Source organism: Alternaria rosae (assembly GCF_020736505.1).
Source record: "Alternaria rosae strain MPI-PUGE-AT-0040 chromosome Unknown BKA58scaffold_2, whole genome shotgun sequence".
Classification (NCBI taxonomy): domain Eukaryota; kingdom Fungi; phylum Ascomycota; class Dothideomycetes; order Pleosporales; family Pleosporaceae; genus Alternaria; species Alternaria rosae.
This window is the reverse complement of record NW_025763571.1, coordinates 4006250-4021699: the sequence shown is the minus strand read 5'-3', so window position 1 is coordinate 4021699 and position 15450 is coordinate 4006250. Positions and strand designations below refer to the sequence as shown.

Genomic DNA, 15450 nt, shown 5'->3' with positions numbered 1-15450 from the left:
ACCCTGTAACATTACGCGTTTGTCTCATCAGGGCCTGGTTCCTTCCCGCCCGCAGTTGCTTATTTAATCTTCGACATTGCTCGACAAGGGCTTTGACCCATAGTCGTCATGGAGCATGTTGTCATCACCATTCGCTTATACCCTTTAATATTTTAGACTCTCTTTTAGCAACCAACCTTTCCCGACATAGAGTCATGCGAAGGGTCGGTTAGCACAATGACGTTTGTACAGTAGTAGCTTGCAGCGCGCGCGCATAGTAGCCACCCACCGAATGGGGGCACAAGCCAGGATGGCTTTTCGACACGACACTGAGTCGTCGAATACAGGCAGCGGGATCGAAATGACGCATTCCTCCATATTGTGGATAGGAACGCGGCTGAATCAAAGACCCTTGTTTTATCCCATGCACACCATCTTCCGTTTTCTCTGTCTCGAAATTTTTCCAAATTCTTCTCACCAGCTGACATAGTGACGGCAGCGGTCCTTTGGCTCGGGACTATGGCGCGGGCTCCGGTCACCACTTGCGATACCTCGGTCGCTGGTTTAGCCAACGCGACATCGTCATGACCCTGTCTCCGCAATGCCATCATTCAGCGTCCCGTGAGCGGTGGGCTTACGACAAGGGATGAATCTTGGCACCCGTCATGAAGCGTCACCCCCTTGCTAGCCGCCGCCGGACCCTGAAATTTGTCTTACAAGGCTACCTCAGCGAGTGGGATGTCTGCCGCTGCACCTTGGGCCGCCTCAGGCTTTGGTTCTCTGCTATCATTTGCTTCACACCTACCGGTCCCGTCGGTCATGGTTGACCCTGTCACAAAAGTCGGAGTTGCGTACGAGGCTGAGTGGGACGCAACGATGTCATTCTGTTTCACTCGAAAGCGCAAAGCGCCCGACAGTGCTGACGTCGGGCTTCCCTTGTGCACCGTGTCGGCTGCGGGACTTTTGATTTTCTCTCCTTCTCAGACACTGCCAATCACGATGCTCGCTTGTCATAGTGGGTCGCGCGCTGGAGACGGTCCGAAAGCAGCCTGAGATGAGATCGTAGCGTGCCTGACGGCTGTAGAGTTGTGCCATATTTCGAGTAAAGATCGTCGTAGGGACGCGACGACTTACAGCATCGCGAAACTCGAGGCAACATATCGCGTTACGAGAACGTGACTGATGCGAGTGCGTGACTCTGCGCTCCGCTTGCTACTGGTTTCCGCCGCGCGTGTTGGTGCCCGGAGAATGCGCTGTAATCTAGCTTGCAATACCGCCGAACCACCACTCAGGACAAAGTATGTCCGCCATGCTCCTAAACAGCTGTCTTTTCGCCACCCGCTCCGGCTCCGCTATTTCGGTCGGTCTTTGAAACCTTGTGGCCACACACGGAATTGTAAGCCATCATGCAAGCCAGTGTTGCATTCTGGCCGTTGGTTCGTAAGGGAGACGCCCTTTCGCTCTGCTATTCTAATCTCCGACGATCGCGTCTTCAAGTAGTACCATGCACCGACACGCTCACGAAGCGAGGGCGGAGTGCCTTAGCAGAAGCGAACTGGTGTCGTTGGCTTATAGTTCCGCATACCGTGATATCCCAGGATGCGAAGTCCATAGCCTACCAGCATGCACTTCCTGCGCAGTCGTCTCAGGTTAAGCGACCATGGCTGGTAGTATAATCTCAATCCTGGTCGTCGTCACGCCGCCTGGAAACAATCATATGAGGCTTGGGATTGCATGCATTAATGCCCTTGCTATTCTTCATTTTCACGAAAAGAAGGGTCTCTGCAGCAGTCAATGACAGGGATTGGTCGACTATGGCTATACGTGCCTCATCTTCAATACACTTTGCGATGCTGATATATCATGCGAAACTGTGGGGAGCAGGTTTGACAGGCTTCTTCGCTACCATTATTCCCAGATTACTCTGAATCCTTCGCGATCCTTTAGATGCGACAAGCGGAACTTGCATTTTGCATTGTACTTTGTGATCCACTATGCTAACCCTCGTCAAGCATGAAATCCGCTTCGCTGAGATGAAGCCGCCAGCGGTGACTACAAACACGGCTTGCGCGTAAGGGAATGCCAAGCCGTACTCCACCCGCCACTCCTCCGACCACTCGAAGCAAGCACCAGATTCAAGCATCAAGCAATCTCCACCACGACGCCAGCTAGTCAGCACAGATGCGTTGTCGTCCGCTGGTGGTGTAGTACGTTATCCTCCAAAAAGTGGGTCTCATATCGAGATTGAACCAACCCCGCGTTCCCAAGTCTGATCTACGACGGTTTCATCCCTCCCGCCTGTTGTAAGGTATCCACCAGCTGAACACGCGCAGCTCCGGCTGCCTAACCGATGCTTTTGTACCTTCCTATCTTGTTGGTAGGTCTGTTAGATTCTGTGTCGCGGGACCCATAGGACGCGCAATCGTCCTCGAACAAATTGCTCGCTAGGAGAAACTTTGGTACTCTTTTGTAATTTCAGGGCTCTTGTATCCCACCGCTTTCGAAGCGGGCGATGTCGGCGTCTTGGATCGGGTGCTCACTCGCGTCCGTAGGAAATCTTTTGTCGCTTCGTCTTGTTGCCGTCTTCGTCTTCGTCGTCCGCTGCCTTCTTCTTTTTGCTTCCTCCTGGCCTCGCACCGTTTGTGGGTTGGCTCGATTCGCGCGTAGGGAAGGACGAAGTTGGTGTAGGAGCGTGCGATGGCGTCGCAGAGCCCGGTGTTGACGATTCCTAGAGAGCAGTTAGTATCGCTTTGCTGGCGGTCCACGAGCAAGCCCAATGTCTCTCCACATACCCTCAAGAAGCTTGTAGAGCTCCGACTGAATATCCGGTCTGCATCACTGATGGGCGCTTTCCGTCTGGTCGCGGTGCCGGCTCCTCCTGCTGTTGTGGTAGTCGCCGCTCCCTTGATGTAGTTGTCGAAGCCCTTGATGATGTTTCCGGCGCTCGTCTCTTCGAGGTACTGCGTCTCGACTCGGAGGATGTTGTCCTCTAGTTGTAGCTGCCATAAGAGTCAACACGGAAATTCACAACGCGTTATTTCGTATACTGACAAGACTGTTGTCGATCAAGCGCTTCTTGTTGAGCGATTCGCGCAAGTCGCGTCGCAGTCTCTCGTAGTAAGGCATTCCGCGCGAGCTGTCTGCGCCCGTATTGTTTGCGCTTCCTGGGGCCGCGTTTTCGGACATGGCGATGGTTTGGGTTTTTTGGTAGTTCCGAAGGTAGAAGGTTACGGCTGCAGCAGTTGTCGTCGGTCCCTAGTCCGGTAGATCCCAAGTAAACGGTCGCGGTTTCCCTTGGGTGAACGCGGAGGCTAGCGTTGCTGAGCTCGGGCCTCTTTAGCAAACGCAACTTCTAGATCTCAAGCAACGATGCCATCGCACCACACCTGCTTCCGTCTTCCCGCCTAGCTGCCATCTATCGCCTGTACAGTCGCTGACAACTTCCGCTTACGAACGTCGCGTATACCTGCTCCAGACGCGCTCAAGGACCCCGCGCCGAACCTCCGACCTTCTCAGTCGCAACAACAAACCAGAGAGACCTTGCCCGCGTGACAGCGACAGAACCTCTCCCAAGCGCCCAAGCAGCAGGCTCATTCTATTGTGTTTGCGACTTCATAAACAACGTCGACGCTTTCAACAAGGCACCAGCAATCTTGCGCCCAGTCTAGACTGCACCTCGAGGATCACTGCCTGGACTATGGCAATGGACGCCAAAGAGATTGAGCTCCGTGGCAAAGCCATCGGAAAGGCCGTAGCGGAGGGCGAGCCAAGCGCTTCTGTGCTCAAGTTGCTCAACGACTTGAAGACGGGTGTGCAAGCGACCGAGGATCTCTTGCGCTCAACCCGCATTGGTGTCACCATCAACCGTCTGCGATCGCACAAGGACCCCGCTGTACAAAAGCTGGCGACAGAACTGGTAGCGAAGTGGAGGGACGAGGTCAAGAAGAAGCAGCCACCCAAGAAGGATGGTCCAGCAAAAGCAGCCGCGAATGGAGGCGCTGCATCTTCACCAGCTCCTCCACCTTCAGGGACTGCGTCACCGGCCCCAAGCCTGGCCAAGAAGAAGCACGATATCGCCGCCGACAAGCGTAATCACAAGACCGACAAGGTCAAATACCAGGTCACTGGGGACGAGGCACGCGACAACTGCGTAAGGCTGATGTACGATGGCCTGGCCTTTATGAGTGAAGCGAGTAAGTTCGAGCATATCGTTTAACTTGTACTTGACTGACATGCGTAGTGCCTGACGAGATCCTCGGTGTCGCAAAGCAGGTCGAAGCCGCCGCCTACAGTAACGCCGGTAGCGTAAACAACGCCTACAAGGAAAAGATGCGCTCTCTCTTCCAGAACCTCAAGAACAAATCGAACCCTCAACTCCGCAAGCGCGTATTCAGCGGCGACATACCTGCGAAGCAGTTTGTCGTCATGACACACGATGAAATGAAATCGGATGCGCGGAAAAAAGAGGACGAGGAGTTGGAGAAGCTCAACATGAACCAAGCCATGGTTGCACAGGTCGAAAAGGCCATTTCCAAGGAGTTCCAGTGCGGAAAGTGCAAGCAGAAGATGGTTAGCTACAGTCAAGCGCAGACTAGGTCCGCTGATGAACCTATGACAACCTTCTGCGAGTGCATGAACTGTGGTAACCGGTGGAAGTTTTCATAGACGGCGGTCGATGGTGTTTACGCGTGGTGCAGAATGCACGCGTGCGTGGTGTATCAGTATAGCGGGTTGCGGCAAACATTGAGTAGCGGGCGTTTATAAAGGTGGCATCGAGGGCGTCGGTCCATTGCGGAAGAGTGTCTGCGTTTTGACCTTCTAGTCTAATCTGCGGACAAAAAATTGCAGATGCAAACTTCTCTTCTTTCGGCACTGATGGATATGGTTACTTCATCGAATATAATTTGGACACAATTCTTTCACAACCATCGCTTCTCCACACTCTTCTCCAACATGTGTTTGCCATATCCATGGGTTTTCTAAAGGCTGCTCAGACTCAACGTAAAGACCAAGCCATCTACTTCCCGGAAGACTGACTTAAGCTGCTGTTAAGCATAGATTTGCTCCACGAATAACGACCCATATATAAGTCGCCAGTATGAGTAACTTTGGAACGAGCACAAATGTTGTTCGGAATCGAGGCCCCGTGTTCATGTCGTCCTCTCTCTTGCTGTACGCAAGCTCTCATATATTAATGCGATTTGAGCCGTCTTTCTTTCCTTGCTTCCAGCCTGTTGAGCTACAACAACCCTTTCGAGACTCCAGAGTATCTCCTCCGCGTCGTAAGAGTAGATGATCTCTGGAAATCACGAGGAATGGAAGTCTCGAAAACCCCCCCTGTCAAATGATAAACCACATACAAAGTCATTTTGATATCCCCGGCCAAGCAGAGCACTGTCGAGGTACGAAGTGAACAGCCTCACCGTGCACAGTCCAACCCAATAGACTCGTAACAGATGTCGAAACGATAGCAACGAAGAGTCATAACAGCCCGAGAAACAGTATAATTCGCTATTCTTGTTGTCGCCATGGACTCGCAGTTTTGCTCAAACGAGTACGCTACAACGGTATTCCGAAGATTGAATATGCACAATACACCCGCCTAATCCATGGGGGTGGTAATTACAACGCCATCGTCAGGTTAACAAGATATAGAGAGAGACTGCGAGAGGGAAAAAGATACTATGCAACGCTCCGCCGACGCTTTGGTAAAGAGAGACCCTTTCTCTAGCCTTCATCCGCTCGGAAGGTGAGACTCCAACAGGTAAACTTGTTGGATCCCAAGCTAACAATGCAACAATGACACTCGTCTATGACCCGGCATTCCAAGCCTCCTAGAACTTGAACGTGCTCTTCTTCCGCCCTAGACTGAAGCGGTTCTTGCCGTCCTTGTCGGTGTCTGTTGTGGGCGTATCTGGCGGGTTGTGTTCGTCTGGCGTACCGTCGTGCTTATCCTTGCCTCCGGACCAGAACTTGGGTTTGGCTTTGAGACTCATTGATGTATGCCTAAAACGACTCAATCCGCTCATGCCCTTGACGCTGCCAAAGCCATTTGCAGCCTTGTCTTTCTCGCCACCCGCAGTTGGAGGTGGTGGTGCCACCTCCCCACTCGCGACACGTTTCTTCTCCTCTTCAGCTGCTGACGCTTTGCTGGCTTCGAGTGCTGCGCGGAGATCATCTTCTTGTTTGCGGTAGTTTTCGCGCCGTTGGATTTCCATCTCTTTGCGCTTTTCCCTCGCTTGCTTCTCAAGCTCCTTCTGTTGAGCCTTTTGTTCCTTCTCTTCTTTGCTCTTACCGAAGAGCCCAAGATTGCTTTTGCGCGCGGCTAGCGCGGGAACTTGGGTTGTAGTGTGTTCGACAGGGTGATGGTCGGTGTTCGTCTGAACCTGTGCAAGCGGTGGGGCTGTAGCTGCATGATCTAGGCTCGCGAATTTGTCGCCCTCTTCAAGCGTGGGTGTTGTCGCGTTATGGAAGGTATGGTATGACTGACCATTGACCCCGTTCGCTTTCGGTGTCGTGACTTCTTCCTGGGCCATCTTGGCAGCTTGCTCTGCTTCTGCCAGGGCGTCGGCTTCCTGTTCCTTCATCATGGCCTCTTCTGTTGTCTCCTGGTAGAACAGGACATATGCGCAGGCTAGCACATTTTCTCCACCGAAAAAGTTCCTTACATAGGCCTTGTCTACCGGCTCAACCATTTCGTCGTCAAATAACAGCCAGCCTCGATCTTGCGTCTTGATGATGGATACGTAGTGACCATGATAGGGTCCACCTCCTATGTGCACCACAACTGCATACAGCTCGTATAGTCTATCTGGATCTTCTGCTTCATCGGTGGTGTTGAACAGCCGGAGGTAGAAGGGATATACGACACGGTGGAAGAGCTTCTGCAGTCGTTGGAGATCCTCGGTATACTTAAAACGCTTGAGATGCAAGGCAAGGATCTTGGGTAACCGCTTGATCTTCATCCTCTTTTCCGCCTCTTGCAGACCTCCACAGTTGTCACAGTGAAATTTGTTCCTTTCACATAACATCTCCTCTTCTGAGAACTTGCGCAAACAGCTTGTCACTGATGAGTGTTGCTCTAGATCGACAGACAGATCCAGGAATGCCTCGTCTCGCTGTGATGTGTTTTCGCATGTGAGACATCTTGTTTCGGACGTTAATGTGCCCTCAAACAGCTCGTGCACCCACCCAGAGTTTGACTTGGCAGAGGCCACCGAGTTTCGCGCGGTCACTACTTGGCCATCAGTTACAGTCTCACCGTCCTCGTTTATCTCTTCCACTTGAGCAGGGCGAGACTTGGAGTAATGCTCGACATTCTCTACGACCTCGTTCAGCAGTAAGTTCAGAAACTCGTGTGCGTCCTGGTGCATGGGTGTCCGGAACATCTCGTTGTCTCGTCGCAATATCTCGAGCAGCTTGTGTGGACTGACGACGCCTATGCGTGATCTGTGTGCTATGACGGCCTCGAATATATCTTTTAGCGATGAGAATAGCGATTCGTTCATGCCGTATGCATTTGCGTTCTCGTAGTCCATCTGCAATACCGGACCGGCCGCCAGAGCCTGCTTCTTCTTGTACTCTGGCGAGTCTTTGTTATCCTCGGGCTTGGTGCCTGGGGGCTGGTTCGTCGCGCCTGGCGTGGTTGCTGGTTTTGCGGGACTTTTGGCATTTGGGCTGGAGAGTGAGGTGCGCCCCGTGGGCGAGAGGGCTGTACTCTGGCCATTTGGGAGGTTTGTGTTGAGTTTAAGAGGGCCTGACGTGGGCCTCTCGAGGGCTTCTGGGGGCGAGCGCGCGGGGAAGTTGATGACCTGTTCTCGAAAGGGCACTGAGTAGTATAGACACTGGACTATCGAGTTGCAGTAGCTGGCGGGCAGTCAGTATGTGTCGGGGCGGGAGGGAATGAGACGTGTACATACCATGTGCTTCCAAACTAGAGCATAGCGTGGTCAGCAGGCGGCTCGCGAAGGGCCGTTACGTAGGCAGACTCACATTCTCAAAGCCGAAGAACTTGTCGCTGCCGTCGCCGCGCAGAGGGCCAGCGTTGAGCAGCAGCTTCTCGAGCGGCGTCACCTCGGGCGCGTTGGGGTCTTTCCTGACGGGTATGCTGCCGGTCGCTGGGCTCAACGGCGGCTATGATATGTCAGTCAAGGCCAGCCATTGCCGATGGACGCGCGACGGTAGAGGGCGCGGAGGACTCACAGCACCCGACTTGATGCGACTGAAAAAGGAACTCATGGCTGGGGTATCGTGCGCAGGGAAAGGGTGGGGTGCAGGCGGACGAGGGCTAATGCGACAGCACTTCAGGCGATGGGGGCACGGTCGTGGTGGGAACGGGTTGGGGAAGGTGCTGCTGGGTGCGGGCCCAGGGTTGTGGAAGGAGCGAAGGGCAACATGGAGGTCGGCAGAGGTACGAGGAGTGAAGGATGCAATTCACGGACAGCGGCTTGGAAGGCTGGCACGTTGGGGAAGCAGAGCCGGAAGACGGACCAAGGCGAGGCGAGGCATGGCTCTTTGGGATAGCTAACGCGACTAGAAGCGCCCTGAGAGAGGCCGATGCCGAGAGATCCCCACGACCTGGCACACGCGACCCCGCCAACGAGGAACCGCCTCGGACTAACGCGCTGAAGCCAGCCGTTCCATCCAATGCTGTCCCGACCAGCGAATTGCATCACCCACGCGGTGGGGCACGATACCGAAGAACATGCATAGAACATCTGATGCTGATTCCCCCATCACGACACGCTGGCCCTCGACGGCACGGTGCCCAGCCCGCCGACGGTGTGCCTGATGGACAAGACGCTCAACCGCCTGCATCGAGGCTAAACTCCCACCAGTCATGCGCCGCGCTTCTAGAACAAGACTGGCAAGCAACCGTGGCGCTTGTCGGCTGCCCTCGAGCGATCGTCATTGGGGGACGAGGGAACTGCTTCTAGCGTCTTCCCATACTGTGGTTGTGACATGCACTGTAAAAGTCCAGAGCATGACGACACCAGGCCTGACAGTCCAGAATTTCAACCGCGCCAAGTCGCTGTCAACTACACTCAAAGTCCAACACCGACACCCATCTCAACATATTGCTGGGGCCATGCACATGATTCAATAGCAGGCGGGCACCCTCCCGTCTTATGCAGCACGGCTCACATCCCCCGCATATCAGCTTCGAAGACAGGGTATCCATGGTGGGTCCGAATGGGTGTGCGGCAGTCATGCGTTCATGTTAGTCCCGTATTACTCACTACATCTCTACCTCTGTCGGTGTGGACAACGAATTACACAAAGTATACACGTACTAAATACAGTCGCCTCACGAAAATGCCCAAGGCGGGTATGCATTGTTGTGCGCCTGCCGTTGAAAATAGCCACGCGAGAATCTCAGCCACCCTTTTACCCGAACTCCATCTCAACTCCTACGTGACTAGTAGAAGCACAAACTCCTCGAAATGCTAATAGCCCTGGGAACACAATTATAACACATGAATGATACAACAAAACAAGACTTATAGTCTCCGCAGTCGCTTGCCAGCTCCTAGCTCGATGGCTGTACGACTGTTAAGAATAAGCTCCTCGTTTCCACCCTCTGGCGGGTTGGCCTGGATGTACTCGCGCCGTATGCGTGCGGCTTCTTTGTCCCACGTATCTACGCGCTCTTTGAAGTCTGCTGTACTCGCCGTCGCATCGTCTCGTGCGTTGCTGGCTTGGTCGAGGTAGGGCTGCTTGACTTCTTGCTCTGCCGTGCGCCACCGTAAACCCACAGCATTGCGGATCTCCTGCTTCGGTGCTTTGGCTTCAGGATTGCCTGTCCTAGCTTTGTGAGCCTCATCGCACTCCTGCTTGCAGATGTACCAAAAGTCCTTGGTGAAGAGCAGGAACGGGTTGACACCCGTGCGTCCTGGCTTGATTGGACGTTCACCAATCTGTTCCAATATAGCCCCTATAATGGCAGCTTCATAGTCCTCGTCGCGTTGTATCCGTCCAGATTTGTTGTCTCTCGGTTTTGACGTCGATGCTGGAACGGCAGGCTCGAATCGGCGTTTCGTATCGACACTGGGTGTCCCTGGCGATTGTTCGATCTTGACCACTTTCTTCTCAACGAGTGGGCTAGGTATCCTGATAGGTCCGAAAATTGTCTCAGCAACCTCCGCAGCGACTCGAAGGCCTGACAGATAAGCGCCGTGCACCGTTGCGGGATGTGTGCCACACGTCGCTTCTCCTGCAAAATGTAGTGGGCCATGTGGTCGCGCCATGACATCGTAGTCTCCTGCTTGGGTCTGTGGCCCGACGTATGAATAGCTGCCTCGGGCAAACGGATCTTTCTTCCACCGCGTCACTATCGCTTCGGTTGGGAGTGGAACGTGATTCGGTGCGAACATCGCGTCGAGCCGGTCCGTGACCTCTTTGACGAGCTGATCGTTCGACGTTGCTTCGGCATAGTGAGCAGCGTCACCTGCCATCAACGCTATCAGCACTGGCTTTCCGCTTGTCTTGATACAGTTCCAAAAGAGATAGAATCGTCCTCGTTTCGTAGAGTAGTCTTCCGGTCGCATGCTGGCTTCCTCCTCTGCTTTGTTGAGCAGACCGAACATGTCTCGGTCTGGCTCCCAGAAGGCTTTTTCGTACACTAGAACGATCTATGCATATTATTAGAAAGGGTGGCAGCCATCACGTAGTTGAGCTGACCTTGTTGAGGAGACCAAAACCCATTCGTTCGATAACGTCCTTTTTCCAGTCAGGTAGAGGAGGTTCGAACTTGATTGACCCAGACTTCAGCACTCCCAGTGGGGTTGTTAAAACAACCTGGTCGGCCTCGTAGATTTCGCCGTTCCTGCACTCAATCCTGACCGCTTTGCCTAGATGCTGCTCCTCGGTGTTGTAATGAACGGCTTTAATAGGGGTGTTGAAACGGACATCTAGTTGACTGGGACATTGCCAAAGTCCGCGCGGAACTTGTTGATAGCCTCCAATCACCTCGCTGTGCTCACCCTCAAACTCATTGCCGATGTCCTGATCCCAGCCGCTCAGACTGAGCTGGTTGACGCTTACTGCATTCGCATATTCAAGATTAGCATGATGCCAGTTTAATAGACGCATGTCTCTAGGCTTCAGATCGACCAGCGATTGGTATTGGAGAAGCCCTTCGTCCATCGTCTGCCCAAGTGTGGGATACTGGGACGCTTTCGCGATCGTGTCAAGATCTAAAGACTGCGTCCTTGATGCACCTGCTCTGAGCTCCCAACCCATACTTTGTACCGTGTCAGCTGCTGTGACATCAGGGTTGAAGCCAGCACTGAGTTGATAGGCTCTACCAGCTAGCTTCTCCACGCCCGTTGTCGGTTTTTCTTGCTTCATTGACGCGGTGCTCGCGGCGTTTGCGGATAGGGGAGCATCGGAGTGTTCTAATTCGGCGACGGTAGGACCATCAACATCGGCTGGCTCACGGCCAAAGGCCATCAGGTCACGATCACCTTCTACCGTCCTATGAGCTGCTGGTTTGTTTCGGTATGCTGCCGCTCGTTCGAGGACATCATTGTACAGCTTCTCCACCAAGATGTCTTGACTCCTCTCCACAACCGTGCCGTCGTAGTCGTAGAGTATAGTGTTGTCGCGAAGACCGTGGTAGGGTATGCCGAGCTGACCTCGGATGATTGAATTCAACGGGTTGCCGTGTTCGAATCCAGTAACGATTTGAGCGCCCATCTCAGCTGTACAGCGATGTCCAGGCGGGAGTGTAGAGCCCGACTGCTTGAGAAAGGGATGTGAATAGACACGGCCTCCAACGCGTGGGCGAGCTTCAAGGACAGTAATCTTAGGTGGAAGTTCTCCTGCTTCTGTCAACTGATCACCAAGCTGGGCGAACAGTCCTTCCAGATGGCGAGCGCATCCTAACCCTGACATACCCGCACCCACCACGATGATGGTCCGTCTTCGTGCGACTTTGGCTTTCGACTTGGGTAGTGTACCAGTAGTATCAGGCACCTCAGCGCATCCGAAGTTGATGTATCCGTTCCTCATGAGCCACAAGTGTGCCACCTTCGCGAGGCCGAAGTAACGCTTGTCACGAGCGCATCCCGCCGCTTCTTCAAGAGAGACGTATACCAGGGGATTGCGATGCCACAAGCGAAGTATCGCGTTCCTGATGTTTAGGTAGATGGTAACCTGGGCGTGAGTAACATGATATCGTAACAGCTCGTACTCAGCAGGATGTAGAGTAAATGGGTTGAGCCGACTGTTCTCTGCTGCTAGAATGCATTGCCTGCCAAACTCTGGCCAGGAAAGCTCTGCAGGTATGCTTGAATTCGCCTTCATCTCAGTGGTCTTTCCTTTCGCCGGAAGAGAGTTTGTCCTTCGATGCTTCTTCGGCTGCTCGTGTGACTGCGGAAGCTCGGGGGTTGAAGATGCATGTGATGCGCGACTCAGGCTCTGTGGTGTTCTTGTCGTAAACGCTGCGTCCCTTTGATGGTCTTTCAATAATGAACGAGGGTTCGCATCGTTTCCGTTGACAATCGCATGCAAAGTGCCGCCCTTCAGATGTGATGAATGTTTGTTCGGGATATTAGTCAGGCCGTTGACGCCTGAGTTTGGTGTGAATGGTTTTTGCAGTGGCGAAGGTGTATAGTTGGCCCCATATCCATTAGCGAATGCACCTGGAGTAGACTCCTCCCCCTCGTGACTTGTACCCAGTTCTGATGTATCGCGAGAATCGCCGTAGTGCACGGACGATGCACTCGATTCCCGGCCGTAGCCCAGGTTACTAAACCCAGGTATAGGTGCGATGCCGCCTTTCAGATGTATGCTATCATTGGACATTGGCATCGATAGGAGATCATCGTGAGTTTGGTCGAAGAGATACGTGCCGTCATCGAGTGCGGTGGGATCGGCTGTGGATGCGATGGAGAACATGCTGATGGAGACCCGGGGAGGGAATGGGAGGCACCTGACAAGGAAGCGGCTACGGGCCGCAGTCAGTAGTTGGCCACAATTCCACTACGAATGTCAGGACGTGTAATGAGTGAGAGTTATTGCGAAAACATGAGGGGTTCGGTTGAAGTTGTAGCGATGGTGGCAGGATGCAAGTAGACGATAGACTTGATGCCCAGAGTTGTGGAGGTCGAGGCACGAAAAGAAACGCGCCATACCCACCTAGGCAAACTCCGTCCAAGCCAACCCCGTCGTTCCTAACTTCATCCCTCTCCCGCCCACCCCGAGGCGGCCATCTGCCATCCATCATGGTCATGGTAGACTTGCACAGACATTCTCAATGTTAATGTGTAGCTTGGCATCCAGGAAGCGCCGATAGCTGCAATGCCGACCCCGCTCTTACGGAAGCGAGCAGTGCTACAACTCGTTGCGACACCCAGCTCCAGACATCCATATCTCCATCTCGAAGGCCCTCACCTGGGCCTAAACCTTGCGCGAGACATGCATACAATCTCCTCATACTTCGTCGGCAGTCGCGATAGCATGGTTTCGAGGCTTTCGATCATTCCATACATGTCTTCATTCATCATATTGCGCCTCCTGAGGTAAGGCTCGAGTGGCGAAGCTAACTGGAAGAACCGATAGAAGAATATGACCGAAAAATGCAATACGTGGTATTGTACATAGCAGGTACTTTGATACGTATATATCACTCTGATTGGATCATGACTGATGAGACATACAGGACCCTAGAAGCCACCCATTTTCCCAGACTCCTGCGTAAACCCTTCCCGTACTAAACCCAAAACTGCGACTATATCATATTCAGCAATCGAAACTCATCATCTACATCGTGTGTGCGGATCGCGGCCCGCCGAGTTCCCAATATCTGGACTGGACGCTCTTGATTGCGCGTTGTAGTCTATAAGGCACCATCCGAGATACCCTCTGCTCCCTCGCAGACTTACGTGTCATCCGTTCTACATAGATCCGGCGCTGTGTGGGCTGTGATGGTTTGCAAGGCCAATGGCATAATTTGAAGACAATGGCTTGCGTTACACCATGGGCTCTGGGCTACTAGATCCTGCTAGCACGATTGATCGCAGGCTTTTACCCGATTGTGGGACATGCCAAATTTGAGCACGGATCGGTGCTAAGAAGAATATGTGCTTTCACCGTGGCGCGCTATACTTTTGCAGCTCCTGGGTGAAAGCAAGCTGGGCATCACGTTACTAACAGATTGACAATACGCCAAAACATAATTAGAGTGTTTGATAGTCCAACCAAATGCATTTTACTACTTCAATTCTCTCATATTCCTCTTCCCTTATCGTGGAGTCTTGACAACGCACGGTAATCACGTGATGCATATTGACGCTAACAGATTGCCGACATTTTGGAGCCCTGAGCACGCCGTCTTCTGTCTTCACTTCCCACGCTTCACGACCTCGCATAATAAACAATGCGATGGCCGTGGTCACGCAACGACGATGACCAAAAGAAGGGTGGACTCGCAGACTGGATCGCGCCAGCGAAGCCAAACAACTGGTTGAGCGCGCTGTATGAGCCGCGGACCCTGATTCCGGCGATCGCTCTCACAGTCTCGACGGTTGCTGGTGTCCGGCTCTACAAGACTTATCTGCGTCGCATCCCAACCGTCAACCACATCAAGCCAAACTACTACCGCCGCAAAGGTGTATTTGGCCAAGTCACGAGTGTTGGAGATGCAGACAACTTCAGGTTATTTCACACGCCAGGTGGGAGAATAGCTGGGTGGGGTATCTTGCCCTGGAAGAAGGTCCCAGCAAAAAGGGAAGATCTCGTCAGGCAGACAGTAAGTGCTCTGGAACAAGACGGTATTAGACGTCACAGTAGGGCTGCACGTCGTTGTTGACAGCTAACTTTGCACCTAGCTACACATTCGGATTGCTGGAGTCGATGCTCCAGAACTTGCACACTGGGGCCGGGAAGCTCAGCCATTTTCGAAAGAGGCCCATGAATGGCTCATCAATCTGATCCATAACCGCCGAGTACGCGCCTACATATACCGACGTGATCAATACGATCGCATAGTTGCCCAAGTCTTTGTGCGCAGATGGCTTTTCAGGAAAGACGTTGGATTGGAGATGCTGAAGGCTGGATTGGCCACCGTATACGAGGCCAAAACGGGTGCTGAATTCGGTACCGCTGAAGAAAAGTATCGCGCTGCAGAAAAGAAGGCTCGCGAGAACAGGGTCGGGATGTGGTCGAAGCCAAACTTCATACAGAGGATTGGAGGCGCCAGCAGTAAGACACTGGAAAGCCCACGCGAATACAAGAATCGGCATAACGCTGCAGACAAGGCAGATAAGGCAAAGAAGGCATGATGAGGAAGTTCGGCTAGAGGAACAGTCATATACCTGCTCGTGCGCAGAAGCACACGAGTGCTGCGATCGTGGCAGCAACGCGCCAGGCTTCTTCATCGTGCCGGCCCAAGCATGAGGAGTCACCAACGGTCCGAAGACCCCACAAAGCGAATTAGCGTATTGGCACAATGTGATACTGGGATAGCTC

At 53.2% G+C, this 15450-nt stretch overlaps 6 protein-coding genes across 6 annotated transcripts; 3 read left to right on the top strand and 3 right to left on the bottom strand.

Moving 5' to 3' along the window:
- The first annotated feature begins 1116 nt into the window (after positions 1–1116).
- Positions 1117–1660, top strand: BKA58DRAFT_106922 (uncharacterized protein). The gene has a single exon (XM_046163850.1). It carries the CDS (start codon positions 1162–1164, stop codon positions 1477–1479), a length of 318 nt encoding a protein of 105 aa, XP_046029786.1. The 5' UTR covers positions 1117–1161; the 3' UTR covers positions 1480–1660.
- Positions 1661–2318: 658 nt separating this feature from the next.
- Positions 2319–3347, bottom strand: BKA58DRAFT_106932 (histone acetyltransferase subunit NuA4-domain-containing protein). Its single transcript, XM_046163851.1, has 3 exons — positions 3031–3347; positions 2772–2978; positions 2319–2707 (listed from the first exon to the last, which is right to left on the bottom strand). The coding sequence occupies exons 1-3, from the start codon at positions 3163–3165 to the stop codon at positions 2516–2518; spliced, it is 534 nt and encodes a 177-aa protein (XP_046029785.1). The 5' UTR covers positions 3166–3347; the 3' UTR covers positions 2319–2515.
- A 15-nt stretch (positions 3348–3362) lies between these two features.
- Positions 3363–4904, top strand: BKA58DRAFT_333339 (transcription factor S-II, central domain-containing protein). The gene is made up of 2 exons (XM_046168199.1): positions 3363–4172; positions 4220–4904. The coding sequence occupies exons 1-2, from the start codon at positions 3677–3679 to the stop codon at positions 4642–4644; spliced, it is 921 nt and encodes a 306-aa protein (XP_046029784.1). The 5' UTR covers positions 3363–3676; the 3' UTR covers positions 4645–4904.
- Positions 4905–5544: 640 nt separating this feature from the next.
- Positions 5545–8311, bottom strand: BKA58DRAFT_106909 (uncharacterized protein). The gene is made up of 4 exons (XM_046163849.1): positions 8182–8311; positions 7972–8112; positions 7899–7912; positions 5545–7845 (listed from the first exon to the last, which is right to left on the bottom strand). Exons 1-4 carry the CDS (start codon positions 8215–8217, stop codon positions 5814–5816), a joined length of 2223 nt encoding a protein of 740 aa, XP_046029783.1. The 5' UTR covers positions 8218–8311; the 3' UTR covers positions 5545–5813.
- Positions 8312–9454: 1143 nt separating this feature from the next.
- On the bottom strand, positions 9455–13093 carry BKA58DRAFT_106895 (flavin-containing amine oxidoreductase-domain containing protein). Its single transcript, XM_046163848.1, has 2 exons — positions 10660–13093; positions 9455–10610 (listed from the first exon to the last, which is right to left on the bottom strand). Exons 1-2 carry the CDS (start codon positions 12877–12879, stop codon positions 9480–9482), a joined length of 3351 nt encoding a protein of 1116 aa, XP_046029782.1. The 5' UTR covers positions 12880–13093; the 3' UTR covers positions 9455–9479.
- A 1266-nt stretch (positions 13094–14359) lies between these two features.
- BKA58DRAFT_409310 (uncharacterized protein) lies at positions 14360–15263 on the top strand (the record flags this gene model as incomplete). The annotated part of the gene is made up of 2 exons (XM_046172140.1): positions 14360–14731; positions 14811–15263. The coding sequence occupies 2 exons, from the start codon at positions 14360–14362 to the stop codon at positions 15261–15263; spliced, it is 825 nt and encodes a 274-aa protein (XP_046029781.1).
- Positions 15264–15450: the final 187 nt, after the last annotated feature.

Coding starts and splice junctions, on each gene's coding strand:
- BKA58DRAFT_106922 (XM_046163850.1), top strand. CDS start 1,162: ATGCGAGTGCGTGACTCTGCGCTCCGCTTGCTACTGGTTTCCGCCGCG.
- BKA58DRAFT_106932 (XM_046163851.1), bottom strand. CDS start 3,165: ATGTCCGAAAACGCGGCCCCAGGAAGCGCAAACAATACGGGCGCAGAC. Junction 2,979..3,030: donor GCTTGATCGACAACAGTCTT/GTCAGTATACGA, acceptor CTCTTATGGCAG/CTACAACTAGAGGACAACAT. Junction 2,708..2,771: donor GCTCTACAAGCTTCTTGAGG/GTATGTGGAGAG, acceptor ACTGCTCTCTAG/GAATCGTCAACACCGGGCTC.
- BKA58DRAFT_333339 (XM_046168199.1), top strand. CDS start 3,677: ATGGCAATGGACGCCAAAGAGATTGAGCTCCGTGGCAAAGCCATCGGA. Junction 4,173..4,219: donor GGCCTTTATGAGTGAAGCGA/GTAAGTTCGAGC, acceptor TGACATGCGTAG/TGCCTGACGAGATCCTCGGT.
- BKA58DRAFT_106909 (XM_046163849.1), bottom strand. CDS start 8,217: ATGAGTTCCTTTTTCAGTCGCATCAAGTCGGGTGCT. Junction 8,113..8,181: donor GTCGCATCAAGTCGGGTGCT/GTGAGTCCTCCG, acceptor GACATATCATAG/CCGCCGTTGAGCCCAGCGAC.
- BKA58DRAFT_106895 (XM_046163848.1), bottom strand. CDS start 12,879: ATGTTCTCCATCGCATCCACAGCCGATCCCACCGCACTCGATGACGGC. Junction 10,611..10,659: donor GTTTTGGTCTCCTCAACAAG/GTCAGCTCAACT, acceptor TAATATGCATAG/ATCGTTCTAGTGTACGAAAA.